This window comes from Meles meles, chromosome 20 (assembly GCF_922984935.1).
Source record: "Meles meles chromosome 20, mMelMel3.1 paternal haplotype, whole genome shotgun sequence".
Lineage (NCBI taxonomy): Eukaryota > Metazoa > Chordata > Mammalia > Carnivora > Mustelidae > Meles > Meles meles.
Genome location: NC_060085.1, coordinates 31,984,371 through 32,008,201, shown reverse-complemented (window position 1 = coordinate 32,008,201; position 23,831 = coordinate 31,984,371). Strand labels below are relative to the sequence as shown.

At 43.2% G+C, this 23,831-nt stretch overlaps 1 protein-coding gene across 1 annotated transcript; it reads right to left on the bottom strand.

Moving 5' to 3' along the window:
• Nucleotides 1–1,667: 1,667 nt before the first annotated feature.
• On the bottom strand, nucleotides 1,668–15,047 carry SNTN (sentan, cilia apical structure protein). Its single transcript, XM_045990000.1, has 4 exons — nucleotides 14,938–15,047; nucleotides 12,690–12,724; nucleotides 6,007–6,146; nucleotides 1,668–1,826 (listed from the first exon to the last, which is right to left on the bottom strand). The coding sequence occupies exons 1-4, from the start codon at nucleotides 15,045–15,047 to the stop codon at nucleotides 1,668–1,670; spliced, it is 444 nt and encodes a 147-aa protein (XP_045845956.1).
• Nucleotides 15,048–23,831: the final 8,784 nt, after the last annotated feature.

Sequence of the window (23,831 nt, the reverse complement as noted above, 5' to 3'; positions counted from 1 at the left end):
ATTCAGCTATGTGTGACTAGGACACAAAGGGCTTTGAGGCAGAGCAGCCCACAGAGTTCTATTTGAGGGATGCCAAATGGTTCCCCAGGACCCAGCTGGTGCCTCTCTCTTGCACCATGCCTGAAATGTGCACAGTTATTTCTGTTGGGTTATAATATTATTGCTAACGATGAAGTCTAATATTAAAACAAAATTAGCAATGCCGACAGAGAGGACAGAAAATTCTCAAACTTGCCAGTTATGTGACTTTGGAAAATCAAAACCTCTCAGTTTCCTCATCTGTAAGATGATAATACTAATACCTACCTCAGAGGGTTGTTATGGGGGTTAAATGAGTTATTATTTTTAAAGCCCCTAAAAGGGTGCCTGACACTTAGCATGAATCCTGTTGAACACTTGTACTTCCTCTTAAAATGGTGATAGAAGGTAAAGTCTGGAGCTTTTTCTTACACTTAGAATGTCTGAGGTTTGGAAAGTGGAAAGCGCCAAGGGATATCGGGTCTTGGTGGGCTGGGAACACTACAGGGTGAGACAAAGGGTCAAGGTCTGCCTCCTGAAAGGGGTTCTTCACATATGTATGTGAGGCTTCCAGTGTTGAGCTAGGAAGAAAAGGCAAGATAAGGGGGAGGGATTTGGGAAGTTATAGTAATTTTAAATGAGTAAATGTCTTTGTGGAAGTCTGTGTTAAAGGCTCAGGCACTATCGTGTGTGTGTATGTGTGTGATTCAAACTCAGGAACACAGGCATGGACATAGGGGATGTAGGTCCTTGAAACATACCCACTTTTAGAAGATACTCTTAGAAAGCTGTTGGTTGGCAACAAAGAGTTGGCAGACATTGCGAGGATACTGGGGTGTTTGGTTTTAAGTCGTGTTTATTTAGGTATAATTCACATACAGTAAAACTCATCCTTTTTACTTAGTATACAGTTCTAAGAGTTTGACAAATGTGTACAGTCATGTAGCCACCACCACAACCAAGATATAAAACGTTGTCATCCCTCCTGAAAGTTCCTTCCTGCCGTTTGCGAACAACTTCACTTCCCTCCCACGGTTTTGGCAACAACTAATATCTCCCCCTTCTGGGTAGTTTTGCCTTTTGCATCATGTCAATAAAGTTTCTCTGACCTTTGAGCCCATGTCAGGTAATGAACTCTTCTAATATCCTGATGCCCTTATCATGGTTATAATTACACTGTATTTACAATTGACTAATACAGTGTTAAATGTCCATCTCTTCTGCTTGACTTCTGTAATCATGTCTGAGGGTACAGAGTATGTAGCTAGTTCATTATGTATCTTCAGCAGTACCATCAGGTAGACGCTCAACAAACATCAGTTAATAAATGAATGAATGAGTAAGTCAATGACTATAAGGAAAGTGTTCTAAGTCTCTACTGACTAAGCAAAAGCAATTTGATATTCAGTGGTATCAGATCTATCCTATTGTAAAGGACCCAGACACTGTACTATTCAAACATCCGGAAGAGTATGCATGGACTTTTGGAGTTGCATTGGATCCAAATATTAGTAATCAGAACCATCCCCGGTCATTCCAAATTCATGACCAGTAGGCTCAATTAATTAAAAATAAAACAGAAAAAAAATCCTTAAACATTTAACACTGTCTACTACCATTATTTTGTTTAACTGCACATTTAAAGCTATTTAATTCACGATTTTTACACTCCATATATTTTGCAGCAAATCTGAAATTACAGTGAGGCTTAAGAGCAAAATCATGAAATCCTCAAAATCAAGCTTATTTTCAGTGTGCTCGTCGAGTTCAGAAAGAAGGTCTTGGTATTTGAGTTTGGTTTCTTGTCCCTGTGAGAATAAGAAGAAGTGAAAACCAAATTCATTTTGCACATTGGTTTTACAGAAAACAAGCAATAAGAAACATGTTGTTAACATGTTTATGTAACATGTTGTAACATGTCATTAATAATGTCATGTCAAGTTGTTACTAGTGCTACTAGTTGAGCACTGTGTTAAATCTTTTCATAGGTTATTTCACTGAATTTCCGTGGTGACCTTATTGAAAACGCTATTATTATTATCCCCATTTTACCGATGGGCACCAGAGATTCAGTGAGAATTGAGTAACTTGCCCCAACCTAGGCAGCTATTGGTAGGGAGCCCAAATTCATAGTCTTGACTTTCTGACCCTGGGGCCCACACTTTTAACTGCTAAGCTATCTGCCTCTCTAGAAACACAGATATGTTACATTTTCAGAACTTCAAAATATAATCTGTTTTTTTTTAATACAATCTCTGTTATGGGAAGTATTCATTCTGTGTTGCACTGAACAATAAAATTGTCCAGAGATATGAAATAAAAATGCTAATACAAAATCTGTGCTTTGCAAAATTGCTCAGCTTTTAGTTTGATCATAAATCACCCCCAAGTCCATAGTCCTCATAAACAGATTGAAGGAAAAACACATGAGTAGTACATAGACGGAGAGGCTTTTTAGTTTCCAACCACAGCTTGTGAAATATCTTCCCCAGAAGCATTAAAAACATTAAGGTCATTTGATTCTCTGTTATTCTGAGCTATGTTTGCATTTAGCTCAACCCCAAATGCTCACCCATGTGCTAGCTGTAAAAAGCCATCACAGCAATAACTAAGGTCCTTCAGGAATGATGATACATTCCTCTTACAGGCTAGACCATTCTTGTTTCCCTGGGCTCTTGCTTCTCTCAGGAGATCCCACCTAACCGTGAGGGCAAGAGGAGCTTCCCCTGCCTCACTGCAGGACAGCTCAGGGCTATTTTGAAAGGGTCAGATCCAAGGCAGAGATAGGATTACTTACTAGTGGAATGGCACACTGCTCAAACGTCAGAGGTGGCTGTAGATGTGTCTTTCTCTTTAAAATTTAATTATTTGTCTGAGGGAGGCAGGACAAGCATGAGCAGGGGGAGAGGGAGAGAATCCTCAAACAGACTCCCTGATAATGTGGACCCACCACGGGGCTCAATCCCAGGGCACTGAGATCACGACCTGAGCCACAGTTGGAGGCTTAATCGACTGGATCACACAGGTGTTCCAGATCTCCCCCCCGCCACCCCGCATTTTGAAAGAGCACAGGAGCTGACCCAGGTCCAGGCCCTCTTGGGGCCTGACCAGCCATCTCGTTCTGTTTCTTCTTCTTCCTCCTCCTCTTCACCGTCTTCTTCTGAAGATTTATTTATTTATTTGAAAGTGAGAAAGTGTGCACTTGCACGAGTAGGAGAGAAGACAGAAGGAGAGAATATCCAGGCAGACTCCTGCTGAACAGGAAGCCCAAGCTGGGGCTCGACTCGTAAGCCATGAGATCAGGACCTGAGCCAAATCCAAGAGTTCCCAGCTTAACCAACTGAGACACCCAGAAGCCCCTCGTTTTTGTGTCTTCTTAATAGTGCATTTAAATGCTCAGTTTTATTATAAACAACTGACTATAGAGGGTCAAGATCCCCCAAATTATGTTAGGCTTGTGAGAAAGGAGATGTTCCCCTCAGAACCCAGGCCTCAGCCAAAAGATCCACCTCTATTCACCAGAATAGAGATATCTAAATCTAGAGATAACCCCATTCCACATGGGGATGCAGGAGAAAGCCCAGTTAGGAACCAAGGGGCCGCCATCTTTAGGCATGGACCCCGGTACCCCTGTCTGCCTTAAGGAATCTCACAGCTCTGGGTGCTGGGTCTCAGGTAGCATTCTGACATTACCCCACATTTGTTCTGTGCAAAGTGAAGCTTATCGCCATTAATACTGAGAAAGCCCCTGAGTCCCCTGGAGCGCCTGCCACTTTCCTCTCCCTTCTCACCAACTACTTCCTAACCTCCTTGTGCGGAGGGAGAAGCAGTATGTACAGGGGTGGGTTCTGTACAGGGGTGGGTTCTGTCTCTGGCATCCAGGGGGGTACGGGAAGTATCCACACACATAAGGGGGACGACTGGACATCAGGATGACCCTCCCCTAGGTGCTCCTTTTCATGCTGGTCAGAAGCTCTCTGAGGAACTGCCCAGCTATCAGCTAGGAGGCCTTTTTCTCTCTGGAATTTGTCATTTCTCTAGGCCTCTGATGCAGGCAAATGTTATAGGATTTACTCACCCACGCCTTCCTTAAAGACTCCCTAGAACTTTTTACCACTTGTCAAATTCTGCCTGATAATTTTGGCTGAAAAAGTCTTTCTTTAAAAAAAAAAAATCAAGGAATAATACAAATGATACTTATTCTTCTTGTAATTGAAAATGTGTGTCATTTGACCTACATCACTTCACCCCCCACCCCCCGCCCAGCCCCCCAGCCCCTGGCAACCACCGTTCTAGTCTGTTTCAATGAAATTGGTTTTTTTTTTTTTAAATCACTTATTCATGGATCCAAAACGAGGCTGATTTCTCATACAGTGTTTTAAAATAATTGAAGGTTCACAGGACGTTGTCCCCTTGACCCAGCTTTGCCCCAGTGGATGACACCCAGAATAACTGTCATATACAAAACCCCATACCTTTATATTTTAATGCAATTACAATACCTATCTTTTTAATAACTCAGAACACACATAACACCTTAGAGACTGTTTTAAGTTTTTTCTTATTCTCCCTACCCCAAAATATTTGTGAACTAGACTCTGCATGAGCCCCTCTTTTCTTCTTATGTATTTCCTTTAGGCCAGCATTTCCCAAAGTATGTTTGTAGAATATAATGTAGTTTTAGGTGATGCAGGAATAACTATTAAATACAAGTTAATAGTCATCTATTCTTTTACTATACTACCTTCCACTTTTACCCACTGAATTAACATTTAGAATAGTGCTCACATATTCCTATAAGTTTAATTAAGTGGAGAGTTAAAGAAAAAGTTCCAAGTGAATTATTGTACAGGCTATAGGCAGATAGGGGGGAAATATCGTAGGTGGTATTCAAGGGACTGAAGGTTGGGGAATATGCCTGCCGGTACTTTAGGTCTGTGACTCTTTATCTACTGCTAACTCTGACTTCTCTATGGCCAACACAAATCTCTCTTCTGATCGCCCAAGTCATACGTCCTGTTGCTTTCCTTCTCCTCTGGCATGGTTCATGGACATCTTAAAATTGACACATTCTAATGGAACTCATCACCTCTCCCCCCAACCCCACCTCACCTCAAATCTGCTTAATCTCCCAATCTTTGTCTTCTCTGGGAATAAGGCCACCCCCGCCTTCTTCCCAAGGTCAGAAAGTGGGATGTCATCATTTGCTTCTCCTGTCCTTCAACCCTACAGGCAATCAGTTATCAGATCCTGTTCATTCCACTTTCCAGATGTCTCTTCTGTTCACCACCTTAATCCCAACCATCCTTGTCCTTGGTTTGGATGCTTCCTCGCACTCTCTCTCTGTTCTTTCCCCATCCCAACCCCAATTCCATCTGCAGGTGGTGTAACTTCTTAGTCCTGGACTTAGAGACGGTTCCTGGCTTCCTTCTGCCCTCAGATGGTGCCTCTGTAATTTGGCTTCTGTCTACCTCCTCAGCCTATCTCCTCGTGCTTCCTAGTTTCCTCTCCCTTCTCACCAACTCCTTCCCAGCCCTCCCAGGTCTTGGACCTGCCTTATAGGCTTTGCATATGCCATCCCTCTGCGTGGCATGCTATCACTCTCAGCCCTCACCCACCTGCTGTTACTCTCAGCCCTCACCCACCTCCCTGGCATCACTAACTCTTGCTCATTCTTCAGATCTCAGCTATACCTTTGTTTTCCAGGATGTGCTCCAAGCTGGTCCCTCTGTTTCACTCTTTCAGTGCATGCTCTCCTACTTCATGCTTATTAGAGTATTTCTTATTTCTTTTTCAGCACGTTTCTCTGCTCTACAGGATTGTTAGATTGCTGGATTGTCCACTGCATTAACTCCAGTGGTCAGCTCACTTCCTGGCACATGGTAGGTCTTCATTAAATATTTGTTGAATGAAACAACACGACTGCTGGCTCTTGGGCCCGCCGTGATGGTGTGGTCCCTGTTTCTTCATGCCTGTTAATTCACTTACCTCTGTGAAGTTCCTAAATTGGGTTTGCAGCAGATTTTTGACAGTAGCTTTTCCAAGTTTCCCATCGGGGTCAGAAGAGTTTCTGAAGATCAGTGCGATGGTGGCAATGGCTTTTTCCAGATCTGAGCCCTTCTTAAGAGCTGTAAGGGAAGAAATGATATATAGTCTAGGTTAGGAATGACTCTTCCCCAGACATGAGGTTATATTTTCCAAGGGAACCCGGGGGTGTAGGGTTGGAAGATGCATGTCAGTGTGGCCCTGTCCTTGGATTCTTTGCCCTCTATCCGGGAGTGGGATATAGGAACATCTGGCCCTGGATCTTCAAATAATGGAAACAAAACTTTCTTCAGGAACAATAAGAATCAATAGAATTAGGATGAGATTTCCTACCTGTTTGCCATATGATGTTGAGAAAACACCTTGCCTCTCTCAGTGTTGGTTTTCTGATCTATGAAATATTTAAGGGGTACCTACTATGTGCTAGGCTCTGTCTCTGGCATTGAGAGTACCTCAGTGAGTAAGAGAAGGTCCTGCTCTTACGGAATTTATGTTCTATGTCAATCAAAGCATCACCTCCCATCAGTGTGATAAAGGATTACATCCAAAGCAGGTTCTTTACTATCAAGATGGACAAGGGAAGCCCTTTGACTCAGCCCAGGACAGTGATTTCCCAGTTGGTCTCTCTGGTTTAAACTCCTTGAAAGGGTGGTGCTAACTCATTCCTCTGCAGTGGGTAGCACCCAGTGAACACTGAGAACTGCACAAGGTACAGTGGAGAAAATTCATGTGTTCTCTATCCTCTTGGGCCCTAGCACATCTTATATTATAGAACTTCTCACATATTACAGTTATCGCATTTTTAATAGTCTTTCTTCTCAACTCAAATGCAAGCTCCATGAGATCATGGATCCTACCTTTCTTTCTCCCTATATTCCCAGGGGCATGTATCCCTGGGATATGCTATGTAGTAAGTGCTATGTAGTAAGTGCTCATACATGCTGTTTAATGAATGAAGAAGAAGAACAGAAAAGAAAAACAATATGTTATAGCTTTTAGCCTGAATCATGTGCAACAATTCGATACAAATGATGATCAGACAGAATAACACAACGTTTGTACTGAGCCCTTACTGTACTTCTGGCATTTTCCTAAGGGACCGAAGGTAGCTGGTCTTGGAGGTCTCTGAGAATACATGAACATTGACGCTAAAACCTAATGGATGAGAAGGATCCTGCCCTGTAAAAGCGTTGGTTGGGGAGAGTCAGGTTGGGAGTAACACTGCGCCAGATGTCCCAGACTCAGGGAGCAGAAGACGTGAAGGCTCATATCAGAAGGAGTCTGGCATGTTGTGGGGACTGGGAGGAGGCAGCTGTGGCAGAAACCAAGAAGTGTGTCTGATTAGGAAAGAAGGTGGGACTGGCCCATGCAGAACTTACAGCTCCTGGAAAGGAATCAGACTTTCCTTCAAAAATATTTTCTTCTACTCTGTCCATTGTTGGGTTTTTTAATATTTTCAATTGAGATCCTTTGTGCGGGAATAGTTTCTAATTTTTTATGAAGTCTCATTTACTGATTTTTTTTCCTCTTATGAAAGATTTATCCCACATGAAATGAGAAGTTTTATAATTTTAGGGCCTGCGCTTAATCCATGGTCCACGCTGAGTTCATTTTTGTAGCAGGTGTGAGACTGAGGTAGACGTTCATTTTGTTTGTTTGTTTTAACATGGATGACCACCTGCTCCTCTATCACTTGTTAAAAATAGTATCTTTCCTCTGTTTTTGTCAAAAATCAGTTGGGCATCTTTGTATAGGTCAGTCTCTGGGTTCCCTGTTCTGTTCTATCGATCTGTGCATCTGACCCTCTCTCAGCAGCCCACTGTTTGATTCCTGTAGCCGTATTTTAAACAATAACTTGGGGGACGGTGAATCCCCCCCTTTCTCCTTTTTCAAAACAATTTTGGCTACTCTAGGCCCTTTTCCTTTCTGTGTATCTATAGGACTCACGATAAACCTTAAGAGAAATTTGAGGAGAATTGATAAGTTTGCTATGTCGACTTTTCCAGTTCAGGCATAGTATGTATCTCCATCGTCTACCACTTTACAGATGGCGGGAGGGTGTGATCTTGCTGAGGACACACTACCACTGAGTGGCAGAGCCTGAATTGGAATCCATGTGGAAAACATAAGCCTCATGAAGATAGAGTTTTTTTGTTTTGGGGGATTTTTTTTTTTTTTTGCATGTCTTGTATTCTGTGGAACCTGCGGTATTTAGAATAATGCCTGGCACGTGGCAGGTGCTTCACATATATATGTGGAATGAATGTCTGCAAACCTGTGTCCTCAGCTTCTTCCTCCCTGATTTCCTTCCTAGTTTCTGCTCCTCAGTCTCACTGCCAATGTCTTGAGCCCGACCTTTCCCACTTCTGTCTGCTTGTCCAGTGGAGCCTCGAGCTCCAGCCTCAGAACATTCCCTGCTTCTTTGGACTTGATTTTTAGTTCTTTCTCCCCCATCCTTAACCTCCGCTTCCTCCTCTTCCCTTCCACATCCACGAAACCCACAGTTAGAATTTTTTTTCCATTTTATTTTATTTCTTTTCGGTGTTCCAGCATTCATTGTTTATGCACCACACCCAGTGCTCCATGCAATACGTGCCTTCCTTAATGCCCACCATCAGGCCCTCCCAACCCCCACTCCCTCCCCTCCAAAATCCTCAGTATGTTTCTCAGAGTCCACAGTCTCTCATGCTTCATCTCCCCCTCCGATTTCCCCCAACTCCCTTCTCCTCTCCATCTCCCAATGTCTTCCATGTTATTCCTTATGCTCCACAAGTAAGTGAAACCGTATGATACTTGACTCTCTCTGCTTGATTTATTTCACTCAGCATAATCTCTCCCAGTCCCGTCCATGTCCCACAGTTAGAACTGAGATTCTCAGTTACCCAGCGCTTTGCTGCCCATCAGTAATCCCAGGAAATGAGCATATTCTTCTAGCTTGTGTCTACCCGCCTTCCCTGGGGTATGTGTGTATTGGAGGTGGTGGGATGCAATAAGGTGGTAACCTTGAATTTGAGTGGCTGAAGAATAAACTCTACTTATTCTGTCTTTAAGAAGCCCATTGCTTAGAGGAAATTCCTTAATTCTTTAAGAGGTAAATATTCCTTCTGTAATTTTGGCCAGTTAATTCATTAATTAATAACCAAGAGTAACTTGGGAAGGCTCAGAGGGGCTGCCATGATCTCATTTTGTTTCTGAGACACCGCTTTGGCCATGGCATGAAGAACAAAATGGGAAGGGTACAAAGAAGCCCGAAGAAGGACCCCTGAGGAACCTGGCACACCGCCCTGGGGCAGCTACAACGTGGAGAGCGGCCCCGTATGAGCTGCTCTACTGGGTCATGGGGACAGTGGCCTTCCTGCCTTTCTGGCAGCGAAGCTTGCAAATGATGACAGACACCTTCCTTGTTTACTGGGTGCCAGATGCTTTTCAAACATAATCTTATTTAATGCTTAGCAAAACCCATAGAGGTAGGCACTATTTGTGCCTCAGTTTTACATATGGGAAATTGACACATGGAGAGATTAAGAGTTTTAAGGTCACATTGCTCAAAAGAGGAAGACGAAGGATTTGAAAGTCTGTGTGACTTCAAAGTCCATAGAGAGACCTGCTGCTTTGGAGTCTCTCTTTGTAAGGCCATCTCCACAGAGGCTGTGGGATCCAGACATCGTCCAGCCCCTCCCCCACACCCCCGGAACCCCAGCAGGCATTTTTTCCCTGACTATGAAACAGCATATGTTCATGGTACAAATTGAACTAGAAAATACTACAAATAAAGGATAACAAGGTGCTCTTGGTTGTTCTACCAACACTCATGATAGTTTGCAGAGGTGTTTTGGTTTCCTGTTTTTATGGTCGGGTTCTTCCCTTAATAAACTCAGTATGTTGCCTTTTAATTCCTGCCCTGTCTCCCTCACAGAGTAGTGAGCAAATATGTGAAAGCATATTGTAAAGGGCTAAGTCCTATAAAAAACCCAAGGGGTCGATGTTTCTCTTTTGGCATCTTTTATCGGCTTTCTTGCCTCTGGAAGGGGCGTGCGAGAGAGGGTGTTAAATGGGGCACTTCGTGTCGGCCTCTCCTGCTGTTTCCTACCTCACTTTTCATGTTTTAATAATACTAAACTGTGTGTAGTCCCTTCTCTGTTCTCCCAGCAAGTATTTTTGGCAAATACTTATTGCCAGGCTCTGTCCTAGTTCTGGGGATGGAACAGTGAGCAGTATCAAGAAAGCAATTCTTAATTTGGTGCTTGCGTTCTAGAAGACAATTGAAATGAATGATTACAGACCTAGTATTCTACATGCTAGCCGTTCTCCCATAGGATGCACAGGATTTGACTCACTGAACTCTTAACACCAGGCTTCCGAGATGGGTTCACACATCTTTGCCACTTTGCAGATAAGGAAACAGAGGCTCACAAAGTTAAGTAGCTTGTTCAAGGTCACACAGCCAGGCTGGTGCCTCACCATGAGGCACAGTGCCTCTCTGTAGTGTTTCTCAGGCAGTGCATTCTGTAGGACTCTCTCCCGAACCCCCAGAATGGGCAACAGCTTCCTCCTTTGTGTTCTCTACTTCCCCAAACACAGACTTATCATAACCCTTGCACCAAAACACAGCTAATCTGTCCGAATTTCCTTCCAAATCAGAGCTGCCCAAAAGAAATGTCACGTGAGGGGCACCTGGGTGACTCAGTGGGTTAAAGCCTCTGCCTTCAGCTCGGGTCATGATCTCAGGGTCCTGGGATCGAGCCCCACATCAGGCTCTCTGCTCAGAAGGGAGCCTGCTTCCCCCTCTCTCTCGCCTGCCTCTCTGCCTACTTGTGATCTCTCTCTCTCTCTCTCTCTCTCAAATAAATAAATAAAAAATCTTAAAAAAAAGAAATGTCGCGTGAGCCATCATGATAATCTAATCTTACCAGCAGCCACATCAAATGGGTGAAAAGAAACATACAAAATCATTTTCATAACCCAGTTTATGTAACCCAATGGATCAGAAATACAGTCATTTCAACATGCCATCAATCTAAACAAATTATTGAGATCCATTCTTATCTCTACACTCATTTTCTGGCCCTGGTGTGTTACACACCTCAGTGTATGTGTGTTAAACTGAGCTGGTTGGAACACTGGAGCCATCCTCTGCCTCTTTCTCCTTACCTGCCCTGGAACATGGTGCTGAGCTCCAAACGTTAGATCTAGCGAATTCCTGACACTTCAGAGTCAGAAACCAACTCTTGGTGTGGCAAGGTGTCAGAATCACCTCGTTTTAGAACTTTTCCTAATATTAGCTATCTTTGCAAATGGAGAAACGAAGACCCGCTGGAAAGAAGTGGTTTGTCCAAGTTCATATCGATAGTACACGACAGGGCAGAAAACCGGGTCTCTGTTCTTTTCTCTCTAGGTCAGTAGTTTCTCCAACACGCTAATGCTTCTCAAACTTTCCTGCTATAAAACTGTCTTAGAGGCTAGAGGCAAATATGTACTCATCTCTTGTTCCCACCCTAAAGAGATCAAGAAGGCCCAAGCAGCCAGCAGAGAAAATGGGAGTTCATATTGACCTCTATTCCATGCTCTATCCATGTCTTATTTCAATGGATAACATTTAAAACTACTTGTCTCGAATAAAACACATTCTGGGAAAATGAACCATGTTTATCCTGTGTTTTTTCAAGGCATGGGAGTAAATGTGGTCCAATGGTCCAGGGTAGGGAGTCTGGTGCTGGGAATGGTGTGTGTGTGTGTGTGTGTGTGTGTGTGTGTGTGTGTGTGTGTGTTTGTGTTTAGGGGCAGTGAAGGTGATGGAGAGAGTTACAACCCCCCTCAACCTCTTAGAAGGGATAAGCTGTAGTAGCCATGTGGTGGGATATTTATCAAAAGTATCGGAAATTGTGTAAATTATAAAACAGAAATCACTGTTTTCTTATTGTGACAGTATAAAAATAATAGTTTCATCATGATGGAGATTAATTTCAGTAAAAACACAGAGTCTCCTTTGGAGACATTGGCCAGCCATCCAGGAAGAAAACCAATTGCAACATAGTAAATACCCATTTGGGCTTCTTACTCTGTAAATATTTTAAAGCCACAGATTTTGGAATTAGATAATGATCCAAGTATATGAGTGGTCTTTTTCTTATATTGCTCTTTCTATGGCAATATTATTAGCTAGAAAAATATTTTACCTATAACATAGAATTTTGAGGGCAAATATTTACATTTTGAGAGTTGGCCCCACTGTGTTTTCACTCCATCAACAGAGGCGGTCGGGGGTTGATTGCTTTCTGAGTCCAGTGACCAATCATGACTTAGATATTGATGGTCTTGCTCTGGACAGCCTGAGGATGCTGCCCATAGAGAGGCAGCTGGGCACGTGGGAAGCACCCTGAATTAGGGGTCAGAGGACCCCGTCTCTCCTCTGAGCTTGCCCTCGCATGGAGTAAGTTTAGATAAACACATTCCTGTCACTGGACCTCAGTTCTCAAGTCTTTAAAAAGAACATGATGAATATTTGATGATGTACCCACAGGTTCTCTCCCATCTCCGGCATTCTTTGATGTCCTGTTTTTTTAATTCTCTGTGCGCTGTCATGGCAGAGGAGAAATACGTATTATCGCCATCACCCTGTGTCTTACCTTCTATTGAAGCCAGTTGTTTCGATACTGAAATGCTGCCAACAAAATGAAAGAAACATAATGATTTTGGAGCGTGGGTATTCATCTCTGCATCCAAAGTAAAGCAATGCAGGGACACCTGGCTGGCTCAGTTTTTACAGGTGGGACTTCTGATTTCGGCTCAGGTCATGATCTCAGGGTCACAAGGTTTGGCCGCATGTTGGGCACTGAGCTTAGTGCGGAGTCAGCTTGGGATTCTCTATCTCCTTCTCCCTCTGCTCCTCTCCCTGCTCACACATGCTATTAGTTAATTAATCAATTAATTAAACAAATCTTTTAAAAAATAAAGCCATACAATGATTTAAAAATTCATTTATTTTCAGTAAACCTTCAGCGAACCTTCTAGTGAAACATCATTTATCTTTCAAACCCCTTTTTCTCCCTGCCGCATAGAAAAGTAGTGCTCAAATGTGTCTAGCCCACACAGCCTAGGCTTCCTTGCATTTATGTCACTCAGGACCAAAGTCCCCCCAATAGAAAAGGAGTAGAAAACCTTGGTCACCTTCAATGTAAGCTCTTCTCTGTCCTTTCCCATTTCCACCTGACTAACATGAAATTATCCAGGACTCTTTGGAAGCCACATGTTAAAACCACAAGCATCACTGACATCCTGGGTCCCTACAAGGCTACAGGGAGTAAATTGGCCACAGATCTGGAACCCCGGCTCCAGACTAGCCCACAAAAAGTAAAAAATAAATAAATTAATAACTTCTTGTGTCATAGAACACTAAGGATTTGAAGTTTATTTGTTCCAGTAGCTTAGCCTACCTGAGAATCTAGGTTCTGAGCTAGGGGGTGGGAATGCATATGTTCCTGCACTCTTGGGGCTTAAAATCTCGTGCAGCAAACAGATTATATGGAGGCAATTCAATACAGAGCAATGGCATGGCCAGATTTGCATTTGGGAAAGTTATTTCACCTGATGCAGCAGAAAGAAATTGGATAATGGGCCAGATGGGAGGCAGGAAGGTGTATCTTGATCCCCTATCAACTGCAAATCAAAGTTTGCTTGATTATCTCAACCCACGATGGCTGGAATGGTTTTTGAGAAAGCCTATAAGAACAGTAGTACTAGGTTACATCTTTGACAATTCCTTAAAGGAAACTTTTGGGTTCAAGATCTGGATTTGGCATGAACAAATCAAAACCTTATCACCTTGGTGGGGCGGGGCCCGAGGAGGGGGCTTGCTTTTCTTATTTGTGAAATTAGGAAGCTGAACTCTATAATATTTTTTAAAGATTTATTTATTTTTATTTGAGTGAAAGAGAGAGCAGGGGATGGGGTAGAGGGAGAGGGAGAGAGAGTCCCAAGCAGCCCCCACACTGAGTGTGGCGCTCTACACAGGGCTCCATGCAGGGCTCACTTCTCACAACCCCGAGATCGGCTGAGCTGAAACTAAACATTGGCTGCTCAACCAATGGCACTCCCCAGGCACCCCGAGGACTCTATGTTATTTTAGGTCTTTTATGGTCTCCTTGGTGAGTTTCCCAGAAACGAAGTTTCTAGAAAAAAGGGTTCTAGAAACTAGAGACCAAGTTTTTCCTTGGTGAGTTTTCTAGAAATTCTGCACCATTATTATCTTCTTTATACAATGTGGCACCTTTTCACTTTGCCTATAGTGCACCTGCAACATGGCTTGTGTAACTTTCTTTTTTTCTTCTTTTTTTTCTGCCCCTGTTATATTCTATTGCCATAATCTCCATCAGTCTGCAGGCCTTTGAGAGCTCGAGCTATGCAATTTATCTCATAACCTTCCCTACCAGGTAGAGTACTACCTAGCACTCGATAGATGCTCAAGAAAGTTTTTTGAACTACAGTAAATTTCCTAATAACATTACAGGAGAAAGAATATTTTTAATTTACTAGCTATAATTTGACACAATTGAATGATATGAAACAGTTTCTTCTGTCATGGATCGTCTGAAAGAATTTGTGTACAGTTAAAAATCCTTGCTAATTTTGATATACAGATGTTTCTCAAGAGGCAGTCAAAGATATTTGTGTGAATTGTATAATCTTTTCAGTTTGCCATCGAAGCTGCCCATTTGTTCCCTTTGTTTCTCCAATTCAGCTTAAAGCTGGATTGGGGTGAGTACTAAGCACCAAACTTGTGACATCTTGACCATCAAGTGGACAAGAACTCTTTGGAAATGCACCTGCAAGCTTAAAGGAAACTCAGCAAAGGAGAGCCACCCACGTGTCACTGACCTTTTGGGCATTTTCCTAGGTGCTAAAGTAGATGTTGGGGCTGCAGAAAGACTGGGGTCCCCTTCCAAGTGGAGTGCCTGGTCCCGGCTACTGTGCATACAGCCACACATACTCTGGTCACCTGTTGTGTGTTGGTCCTTTCTAAGCAACGGTCACTTACCCACTGTTACTATTGTTGTTCACTCCATGACAACTATATAAGGCACTTTTAGAAGAGCTTTTAGCTAGCAGACGAACCTTGGCTGTGGAGTCTGTCTGAATTAGCATCCTGCAGCATAGAGGAGGGCGGAGAATGGAACAGGAGAGAGGGACAAACAAATGGGCAAGAAACAGGATGATGATGCTGAAGGAAAAGAAGAAAAAGAAGGAGGAGGTGCAGGAGATGAACAAGGCGAAGGGGAAGAAGAGGGGGAGAGGGAAGAAGAAGGTCAAATCACTGGTGACATTCTTTTTTATTTATTTGACACACAGAGATCACAAGTAGGCAGAGAGAGAGGGGAAAGCAGGCTCCCCGCTGAGCAGAGAGCCTGATGCGGGATTGGATCACAGGACTCTGAGATTATGACCCAAGCTGAAGGCAGAGGTTTAACCCACTGAGCCACCCAGGCGCCCCAAATCACCGGTGACATTTTTAAAAAGACATAGTAGCATCTGCTGACCATTCAGGTTAGAATACATTATTTTTCCCTAAACCAGTATCTCGTAACATCATGAACACTCTGGCTATTTACACACAGGACCGACCAATCTGGAAAAAAAAAACATTAAAAATATATCTCATTCAGTCTGGCCCTTTGGCAATAAGAGGGTGGCACAGGAGTGTACTGAGGCAGGTATGGGTTTGGGGAGAGGAAAGCATGCCCGGCACAGGTTCAAGAAATGATGCCTCATGGACTCAGGGATCTGCACCCAAGACCCCGCCTCACGGGAGCAGCCCCGGGACTCTTGCGTGTGAGCTCGGCAGCCTGACGGTGTGCATGCCCAGCACGCTGCTGATGGTGCAGAGGCTTGGTCAACTATCCGAGTGAGAAACAGTGTCATCAGAGGAGAGGATTTCGCTCACAGATTTGCTCTCACACCTTGCTTCCCGGCCCTGCTTCTTATTCTGCCAATCCTAAACAGCAGATCACAGGAGGGAGGCTCTAAGAGACTTGCCTTTGACCCTTTGACTGATGCTTTTTTCTGGTGCTAGGTCTCTGGAGGTTCTGGAAGCCCGGCCGCTTCGTGAATTACATTCTGGGGGAGTCTCAGAATCTCTTAATTGTGTAAAAACATTTACGTACGTGTGCATTCTCCTGGCTGAAAGGACTGCCGGATTTCCCAAGCGTTTTAGAACCACCGTGAGAGGCGCTGCTGTCGGCAAATGTCACAGGTTGCTCATGATGTTGCCTTTTGAAAAGAGCCACCCCAGGAGGAGTTGTGTGTGCGGACTCAGAGTTTCTCACGCAGTTAATGTGATGGTGAAAACGTGTGCTTGGAGTAACTGGTGGTGTGCTAGGTGTTTGATAAATATTTCCTTTTCTCCTCAACCACTCCTAGACATAGGGATTGCCATCATTTACAAATGACGAAACGGAAGCTTGGAGGTGTTAAATGATTTACTCGAAATCCTGTGGCTAATAAATGAGGGAGCCTAGATTCAAACCTAAGGCTGTACGGTCTCAAGCTTGATGCTCTTTTTATTATATCCAGCTGCCTCTCACTGCACTGTTTGATCACGAAAATCAGAGCCGTGGTTCTTGTTGCCTCAACTGACACCCTGCTCTCCATAAATCCTACGAGAAATCTTACTAGAATGTTCTAGCCCAAATTAGCCTCTCTTCTATTTCTCCGTAGCACATTTTACCTCTATTTTAACACTTGTGATCATCTGCTTTGAATGTGTAATTAGTTATGGTTTATCTTTTGTCCTCACTAGAGGGTGAACATCATCGTCGTCAACAGCACTCATTACAGCAGCACCACGCGCTTCACATGCAGTTCTTAGAAAGTTCCTTTGGGGGCGCCTGGGTGGCTCAGTGGGCTAAAGCCTCTGCCTCCAGCTCGGGTTCTGATCTCAGGGTCCTGGGATCGAGCCCCGCATCGGGCTCTCTGCTCAGCGGGGAGCCTGCTTCCTTACTTGTGATCTCTCTCTCCGTGTCAAATAAATAAATAAGATCTTAAAAAAAGAAAGCAAGCTCGTTTGGCGGCCCTATTGTTATCATTTGCATTGTGCAGATGCCTTACACAGATGAGGAGATCAGGGCCTGACCAGGAGCACACCACGAGTATGATTTGAGATTCAAGCACAGGTCTTTGTGACTCCAGGAATCAGGTTGTCAACCACTCTGTCCTCGGCAGGGACTACATTACATCTTCCTTATCTTTGTATCTGCCACTCAGGGTCTAGCATCCTGCTCAGGAAATGTTTATGAAGTTGGACTTTTGCTAACTACTGTGTGACCCAGACTCTAGGATGTGACCTACATGAGGGAAAGTCAGGCATATATGTGATCCTGGGAGACACGTAGTGTCCCGAGCTCCCTCCCTGCTCTCAGGGAACCTGAGGATGAAATGGAATCCCTAAGAAGAGGGGGTCATGCCCATGAAGGAGAGAGATGACAGGGAGGAAGGGTATGTTTTGCCCACTGTAGAGCCTCAAAAACTCTTCATTTGAATATAGTACAGTTTAGGAATCTGGATATCTGGGTTGTTTCCACTTTTGGGACCATTATGAATAAAGCTGCTATGAGTATTTTTGTGTACGTATGTACTCACATCTCTTGGATGTATATCTAGGAATAGAGTTGCTGGGTCATAGAATAAATTACATTTAATTTTCTTAGATACTGCCAAAGACTTTTCCAAAAAAGATGGCTCCACTTTACTCTTCTACCAATAATACGTAACTTCTGGTTTTGCTATACCTCCCCAACACTTGGCATTGCCAGCGTGTTTTTTTTTTTTTTTTAAAGATTTTATTTATTTATTTAACAGACAGAGATCACAAGTAGGCAGAGAGCCAGGCAGAGAGAAGGAGAAGGAGACTCCCCGATGAGCAGAGAGCCCGATGTGGGACTCGATCCCAGGACCCTGAGATCATGACCTGAGCCGAAGGCAGCGGCTTAACCCACTGAGCCACCCAGGCGCCCCATTGCCGGCGTTTTTAAAGTTTTATTCAGTCTGGTATCACAATGCGATTTTAATTTGCATGCCCTTGATGAGTAATGGTTTTGAGTATCTTTTCATGCTTACTGGCTGTTTGGTTATACTCTTTGAAATAGTGCTCAACAATAAAAAAGAACAAATTACAAATACACATAAAAACATGAATAAAGTTCCAAACCACATGTTGAATAAAGCAGCCAGATGCAAAAAAAAGAAAGGAGTACATAAGCTGTGGGATTCCATTTATATGAGGTTCAAGAACAAGAAAAACTAATATCAGGTCATGGAAGTTAGAAAAGTGGTTACCCTTTGAAAGAGAGACTGATTAGGAAACAGCATGAGGGGACTTTTGTGGATAATGAAAATTTTATTTCTTGACTTGGGAGGTGGTCCCATGGGCATACACTTGTGTAAAAATATTTTACTTCATAAAATTTATTAAAGCCTCTGTCAAGTGAATTCACTCGAAGAACGAAGTGAAGGAAGCTTGGGTCACCTCTGTTTGAGGCTATGATCAGGGAAGGCAATGCCTGTCTTCCAGCACCCTGATGGTCCCGCAGCTGACCGAGGAATGCAGCTCAGCTCACTGACCTACCAGTGCTCGGACTCATCTTACCACCCTCCTTCCTTTCACCAGACAAGAATACGCCTTAAGAATTTCTTTCTCCAACTGAATATGTCTTTAATTCTATTTGTAAAGACAATCCTTTCCTTTCCAATGGGAACTTTATGGGAATAATTCAGTTTGCCGAGTTCTTCAATTTTGTTTCCACAAACTCTGTTGAAAACTAGAAAGATGGGCTCTGGGCATTGGGATAACGTGTATTGATTTTTTTCTCAAGGCCTAATCTAATTCTGTTATTCTGTAGTCAGCTCTGTTCTTTTTCTGCAGTAAAAGGAGACCAGATACGTTCTTGCTTGCTTGCTGAGACAGTGTCTTATGTAGCCATATCTAACTTATCTAACTTTTGGATGGTAGTGTTGTTGAAGTCATTGGCATTGACCCTTCCCTGACATTCTCCCTTTTCCTGATTGATCTTGACAGAGTGGGAACTGATATAAATGGTGATGAGACCTACATACATAGCTAAATCCTCTTTGATTAGCTGTGATGATAGGCAAGAACACAGGGTTGTTATAAAATATACATTTTAGACTTCACCTCTATAGTCTCCATTCAACGAGTCTTTACTATGTTGTGGTTTTGTACAATTTAAAAAAATATGGTAAATTACATATAACAGAAAATGTATCATCTTACCCATTTTTAAAGTGTACAGTAGCAGCAGTAAGTATATTCACACTCTTTTTCTCGTACAAGCATTACCACCATCCGTCTCCAGAACTCTTTTCATCTTGCAGAGGGAAACTCTTACCCATTAAAACAGTACTTGCCCATATCCCCTTCTCCCCATTGTATGTATCTTCCATATTTTGTTTATTCATTCATCCATGGGTGGACACTTGGGCTGCTTCTGCTTTCTGGCTATTGTGAACGATGCTGCTATGAATGTGGGTGAGCAAATATCTGTTTGAGCTCTTGCTTTCAATTCACTTGAATATACACCCAGAAATTGCATTTTGGAGCATATGTTAATTCCATTTTTAATTTTTTGAGGACCTCTACACTGTTTTCCAAGCAGCTGAACCATTTGACATTCCCTCCAATAGTGCACAAGAGTTTCTATGTCTCCACACCCTTGCCAGTACTTAGTTTCTGTTTTTTTCCCCCTCTTTTTGGGGTAGTAGCCATTCTAATGAGGTGGCATCTCATGGCGGCTTTAACTTGCATTTCCCTCTCATTAATGATATGGAGCATCCTTTCATGTGCCTGTTGATAATTTGTTTATCTCTTCAGAGAAATGTCTATTGCAATCCTTTCCTCATTAAAAAAAAGTTTTTGTTTAATTGTAGGAGTTCTTCATATATTCTAGGAAAGTTGTGTTTTCTCATGTAACTTTCATAACGATAGGGAATAGAAGTATCAGTAAGTCCAGGTGCCTGGCTGGCTCAGTCGGAGGAGTGTGGGACTCTTGATCTCGGGGTTGTGAGTTCAGGCCCCATGCTGGGTGTAAAGATTTCTTAAAAATAAAAACCTTTAAATTAACAACAACACAGAGCTGAGGAACCTGCAATACACATAGAGAAGTGAACTGGCAATTCATCTCCTAAATGAATATTTATTGAGCACTCCCTAGTAGTCTGAAGCTGTTAAAATCAGTGTGGATACAATTGCAAAACAAAACGGACAAATAGGGCATCTGGGTGGTTCAGTTAAGTGTCTGCCTTTGGCTCAGATCATGATCCCCGGGGTCCTGGGATTGAGTCCTGTATCAGACTTCTTGCTCAGAAGGGAATCTGCTTCTCCCTCCCCTTCGACCCCTCTCCCCTGCTCATGCTCTTTCTCACTCTCTCTCGCTAATGTCTCTGTAGTTGTGTTTAGCTGGAGTAGAGCAATTATTTTCTAAAAATTGTCTGTTTTGCTAGGCTTTTTCCTATTTTGGCTAGAGAGAACAGACCTTCTTCCATTTGTGTCCTTTGCTGTTTTGGGGTGGCTGGGTGGTTCCTTCTTACCCAGTCTGGTACACATGAGACAAAAAGGAACCCCAGGGAATCTACTGCCCTGTTGTCTGAGTTCCAAGGTCCCTTGAAGATCTGTCTTCTTCTCTCCACCTTTAGACTTGTGTTTGTCTTATATGTCCTGTCCAGGCTTTTTAGCTGTACTTAGCAGGAGGATTAGGGAAAATATGTCCACTCTGCCTTTCTGGGAACAAAGTTCCTCTGCAGTGTCAGAAACAGCTTATTTAAATACTTGCCGTATATTCATGAACATGCCCTGGGAGCTTCGTGACCTGCTCCAGAGCCTATCTTCTGATCTGACAGCACACAGCTCATAGGACCTCACCATTCTTGTCTGCCACTCACACCACCCACATTCGGGGAACTCCACTGCGTTCCTGTCCCTACTCATTGCCTCCACAGATGGTGGAGTTAGGTATTCGCTTCTTTGTTTGTGATTTATTTCTCTCTCTCTCTCTCTCTCTGCTCTCTTTAATAAGTTTTATATCTACATTTTGCTGCCCTCTTTCTGCACGCCCACGCCCACACCGTGGTGATCTCATAATGGTCCGCATTGGGATGTCTGGTCTTTAGGATGACCCTTTTGCGTTACACATTTCATGCCACATCTGTACTTGTTGATTTGTTTTGCAATGAAACCATTCTTTGAGATTTGTCTTCCAGAAGCCAGCAGGCACAGGGCCCAAACCTGTTGACAAGGCACAGTCTCTTGTCAGGCCTTCCTTCTCTCTTTGGCGGGGCGTCAGGCACAGCGCTTGGGCAGACTGCAGATTTGTCCTGGGCCCGCCCAGTGGAGCTGGCAGCAGGCGGCCCGAAGCATTTTGCTGCCTGTCTGATGTAGCAGAGACGACATTTCTGAGTAAGAATGCTGGATGTTTGATTGGTCTGGGCTTAAAGGATCCTACAGTGTAATGGGGGGGAAACGAGAACCTTCAATTTTCCATTGGTGACTTGTCATTATGCTGACATTGCTGATGCTCATCTCGGAGGGAAGACTTGGTCTGAGGATCATGGGAGCCGTTTGGGGCCTCCTCATGAATAAAACATGCCATCCAACTGCAGTGACGCAGCCAACACACGCATACGTGCAGAATCAATGCTTATTATCCGGTCAATTAACAAGGAAAATTAAACAAGATGTTAGGTTTTGTTATTGTTAGTAATCCACTATCCGCTAAGAGGGTCTGGAAGTCTTTGGTTCATCCGTGGCTTCTTAATTTAGGGTTTTAATACCCACAGGGTGAAGAAATCAGGCGAGAATGCTCAGCTCCACAAAATACGCTTCCAGCGATCTGGCTGAGAAAGACTGAAGGAACTGTTCATCCTGGCAAGGAAGTGCTCGCTTGCATTTCCCAAAATGGTAGCTTATGTGGGGAAAAGCTTGTTTTCAAAGTTATCCGAAAGTGTTTAGCCATGTACCTTCAAACTTTTAATTTATTTTTTGAATAAATAACACATTTCCATACTTTCAACCAAACATCTAGAAGGCATCCGGTAAAACACCTGCTTCCCATTCCCGTGCCCCTTCTGACCAGTTCTTTCTTCACCCGGTTATAATCACCTGAGTCTGAATTAGTTACAAAACCTGAGTTTTGTTTTGTTTTTTTTTTTCTCAAGAAAATCTTATGCAAGGTTTGCATGGAGACCTGGGATTGTTTTAAGTCCTTTAGGGGACGAAGCACAGAATGAATGGAGACATAAAGCCCTAACTATAACACCAGGTGTCCAGCGGACACATGATAGATGGATGGTTTCCCTCCCTCTCCGTACACCGTGCTTCTTTCAGAGCTCTGTGCCTGCTGCCCAAGTTCTGATGAGCCACTTTCTGTGCTTCTGAAAGTCAGAGAGGTCATGGCATTGCTTAGCTCAATAATTGGGAATATTGTGAGCCTTCACTATTGTCCTCATGGAATCCGGGGCTGTCTCCTCCTCCGACCGGGTGATTAGTCCTCGCCTGGCTGCTGTGTTCTGTCTACTCTTATCTACTCCTGCCTTCCCCCCAGGGAACTGGAGTGCTCAGCCTTCACTTAGATCTTTGTTTTTCTCAGTTTATGCCTGCCGCTCACGACTTTCCAAACCCAGTGGAAGCGTTTTTCTATGCTGGTGTCAGAGTTTGAGACTAATCTGTACCAAAGAAGTAAAATACAATATGGTCCAAGTCTCCACTGGTGCTTCATCTCGAGGAGAATGTGATTTAACCTGGGAGGTTTGGATGCCCAGAATGCTAGCAAGATCTATGTACATTTTGAGCACTTTTGTTTTACTCCATTTTGGATCACATTCTCACCATAAAGTGCATACGGGTTTAAAAAGCTATCATGTTGATAAAATTGTTCTTTTAAAATTTAAAACATCTGGCAACATGTCTTCCTAGTGGCCTGTTTGAAATTGGACAGATACAAATAAAGATAACCAAGCTGTAAACAGAAATATCCAATCTTGAGTCCAGCAGAGATATTAATACACTGAAGAATCTATTTGGAGGATTCTAATTTCCCTAACAAAATATATTTTCTCCTGAGCCGTGACTTAGGAAAGCAAGCATCTGCACGTTGCCTTGAACTCCTCAGCCCCTGTCATGATGATAAATTGTTACATAGCAAGTCTGCTTGAGCAAATCCCACCACCAATTTTAAATTGCTAAGCCCTTTGTAGGTTTCAGGGAGCACAGAGTATCTGAAATAACACCCACATAAAAGCAGTTTCCTTAGTTACCTCCAACTGACTAACATTGACATCATCCATCAGCAAAAATTCCTATCTCTTTATACGGTCTGAGATTTCTTCTTTCCAAATATCTAATTTAACACAAGTGTTACTTTTGGAAAGAATACACTGGAATACATTTTGTAACTATTTCTTCATAGTTGCATGAGTTAGAATAGATGCTTGCTTTTTACAGATGGTTGTCATCCATCCCTCCCTCCATCCATCCATTCTTCTGTCCATCATTCATTCACATAGTCATTCATCATTTGACATTCACCAACCAACACAGGTCGTGTGCCAACTGTGTACCAGACAGCAGTGCAGGGCTTGGGGCTATACAAGGACACTGTACCAAAGCTTGGGGGTGCAGATAAAGTCTCCACACTCATGATGCTTACACTTCAGAGGAAGAGACGACAATAACAAGCATGAAAATTACGATTTAGATAAAGGAATCT

Bases quoted from the DNA above. Each gene is read 5' to 3' on its own strand.
- SNTN (XM_045990000.1), bottom strand. From the start codon at position 15,047: ATGTGTGGCTGTATGCACAGTAGCCGGGACCAGGCACTCCACTTGGAA. The intron at 12,725-14,937 runs GTCAGTGACACG...TTTTGTTGGCAG, and splicing joins CCTAGGAAAATGCCCAAAAG to CATTTCAGTATCGAAACAAC. The intron at 6,147-12,689 runs GTAAGACACAGG...CTTCCCTTACAG, and splicing joins ACAACTGGCTTCAATAGAAG to CTCTTAAGAAGGGCTCAGAT.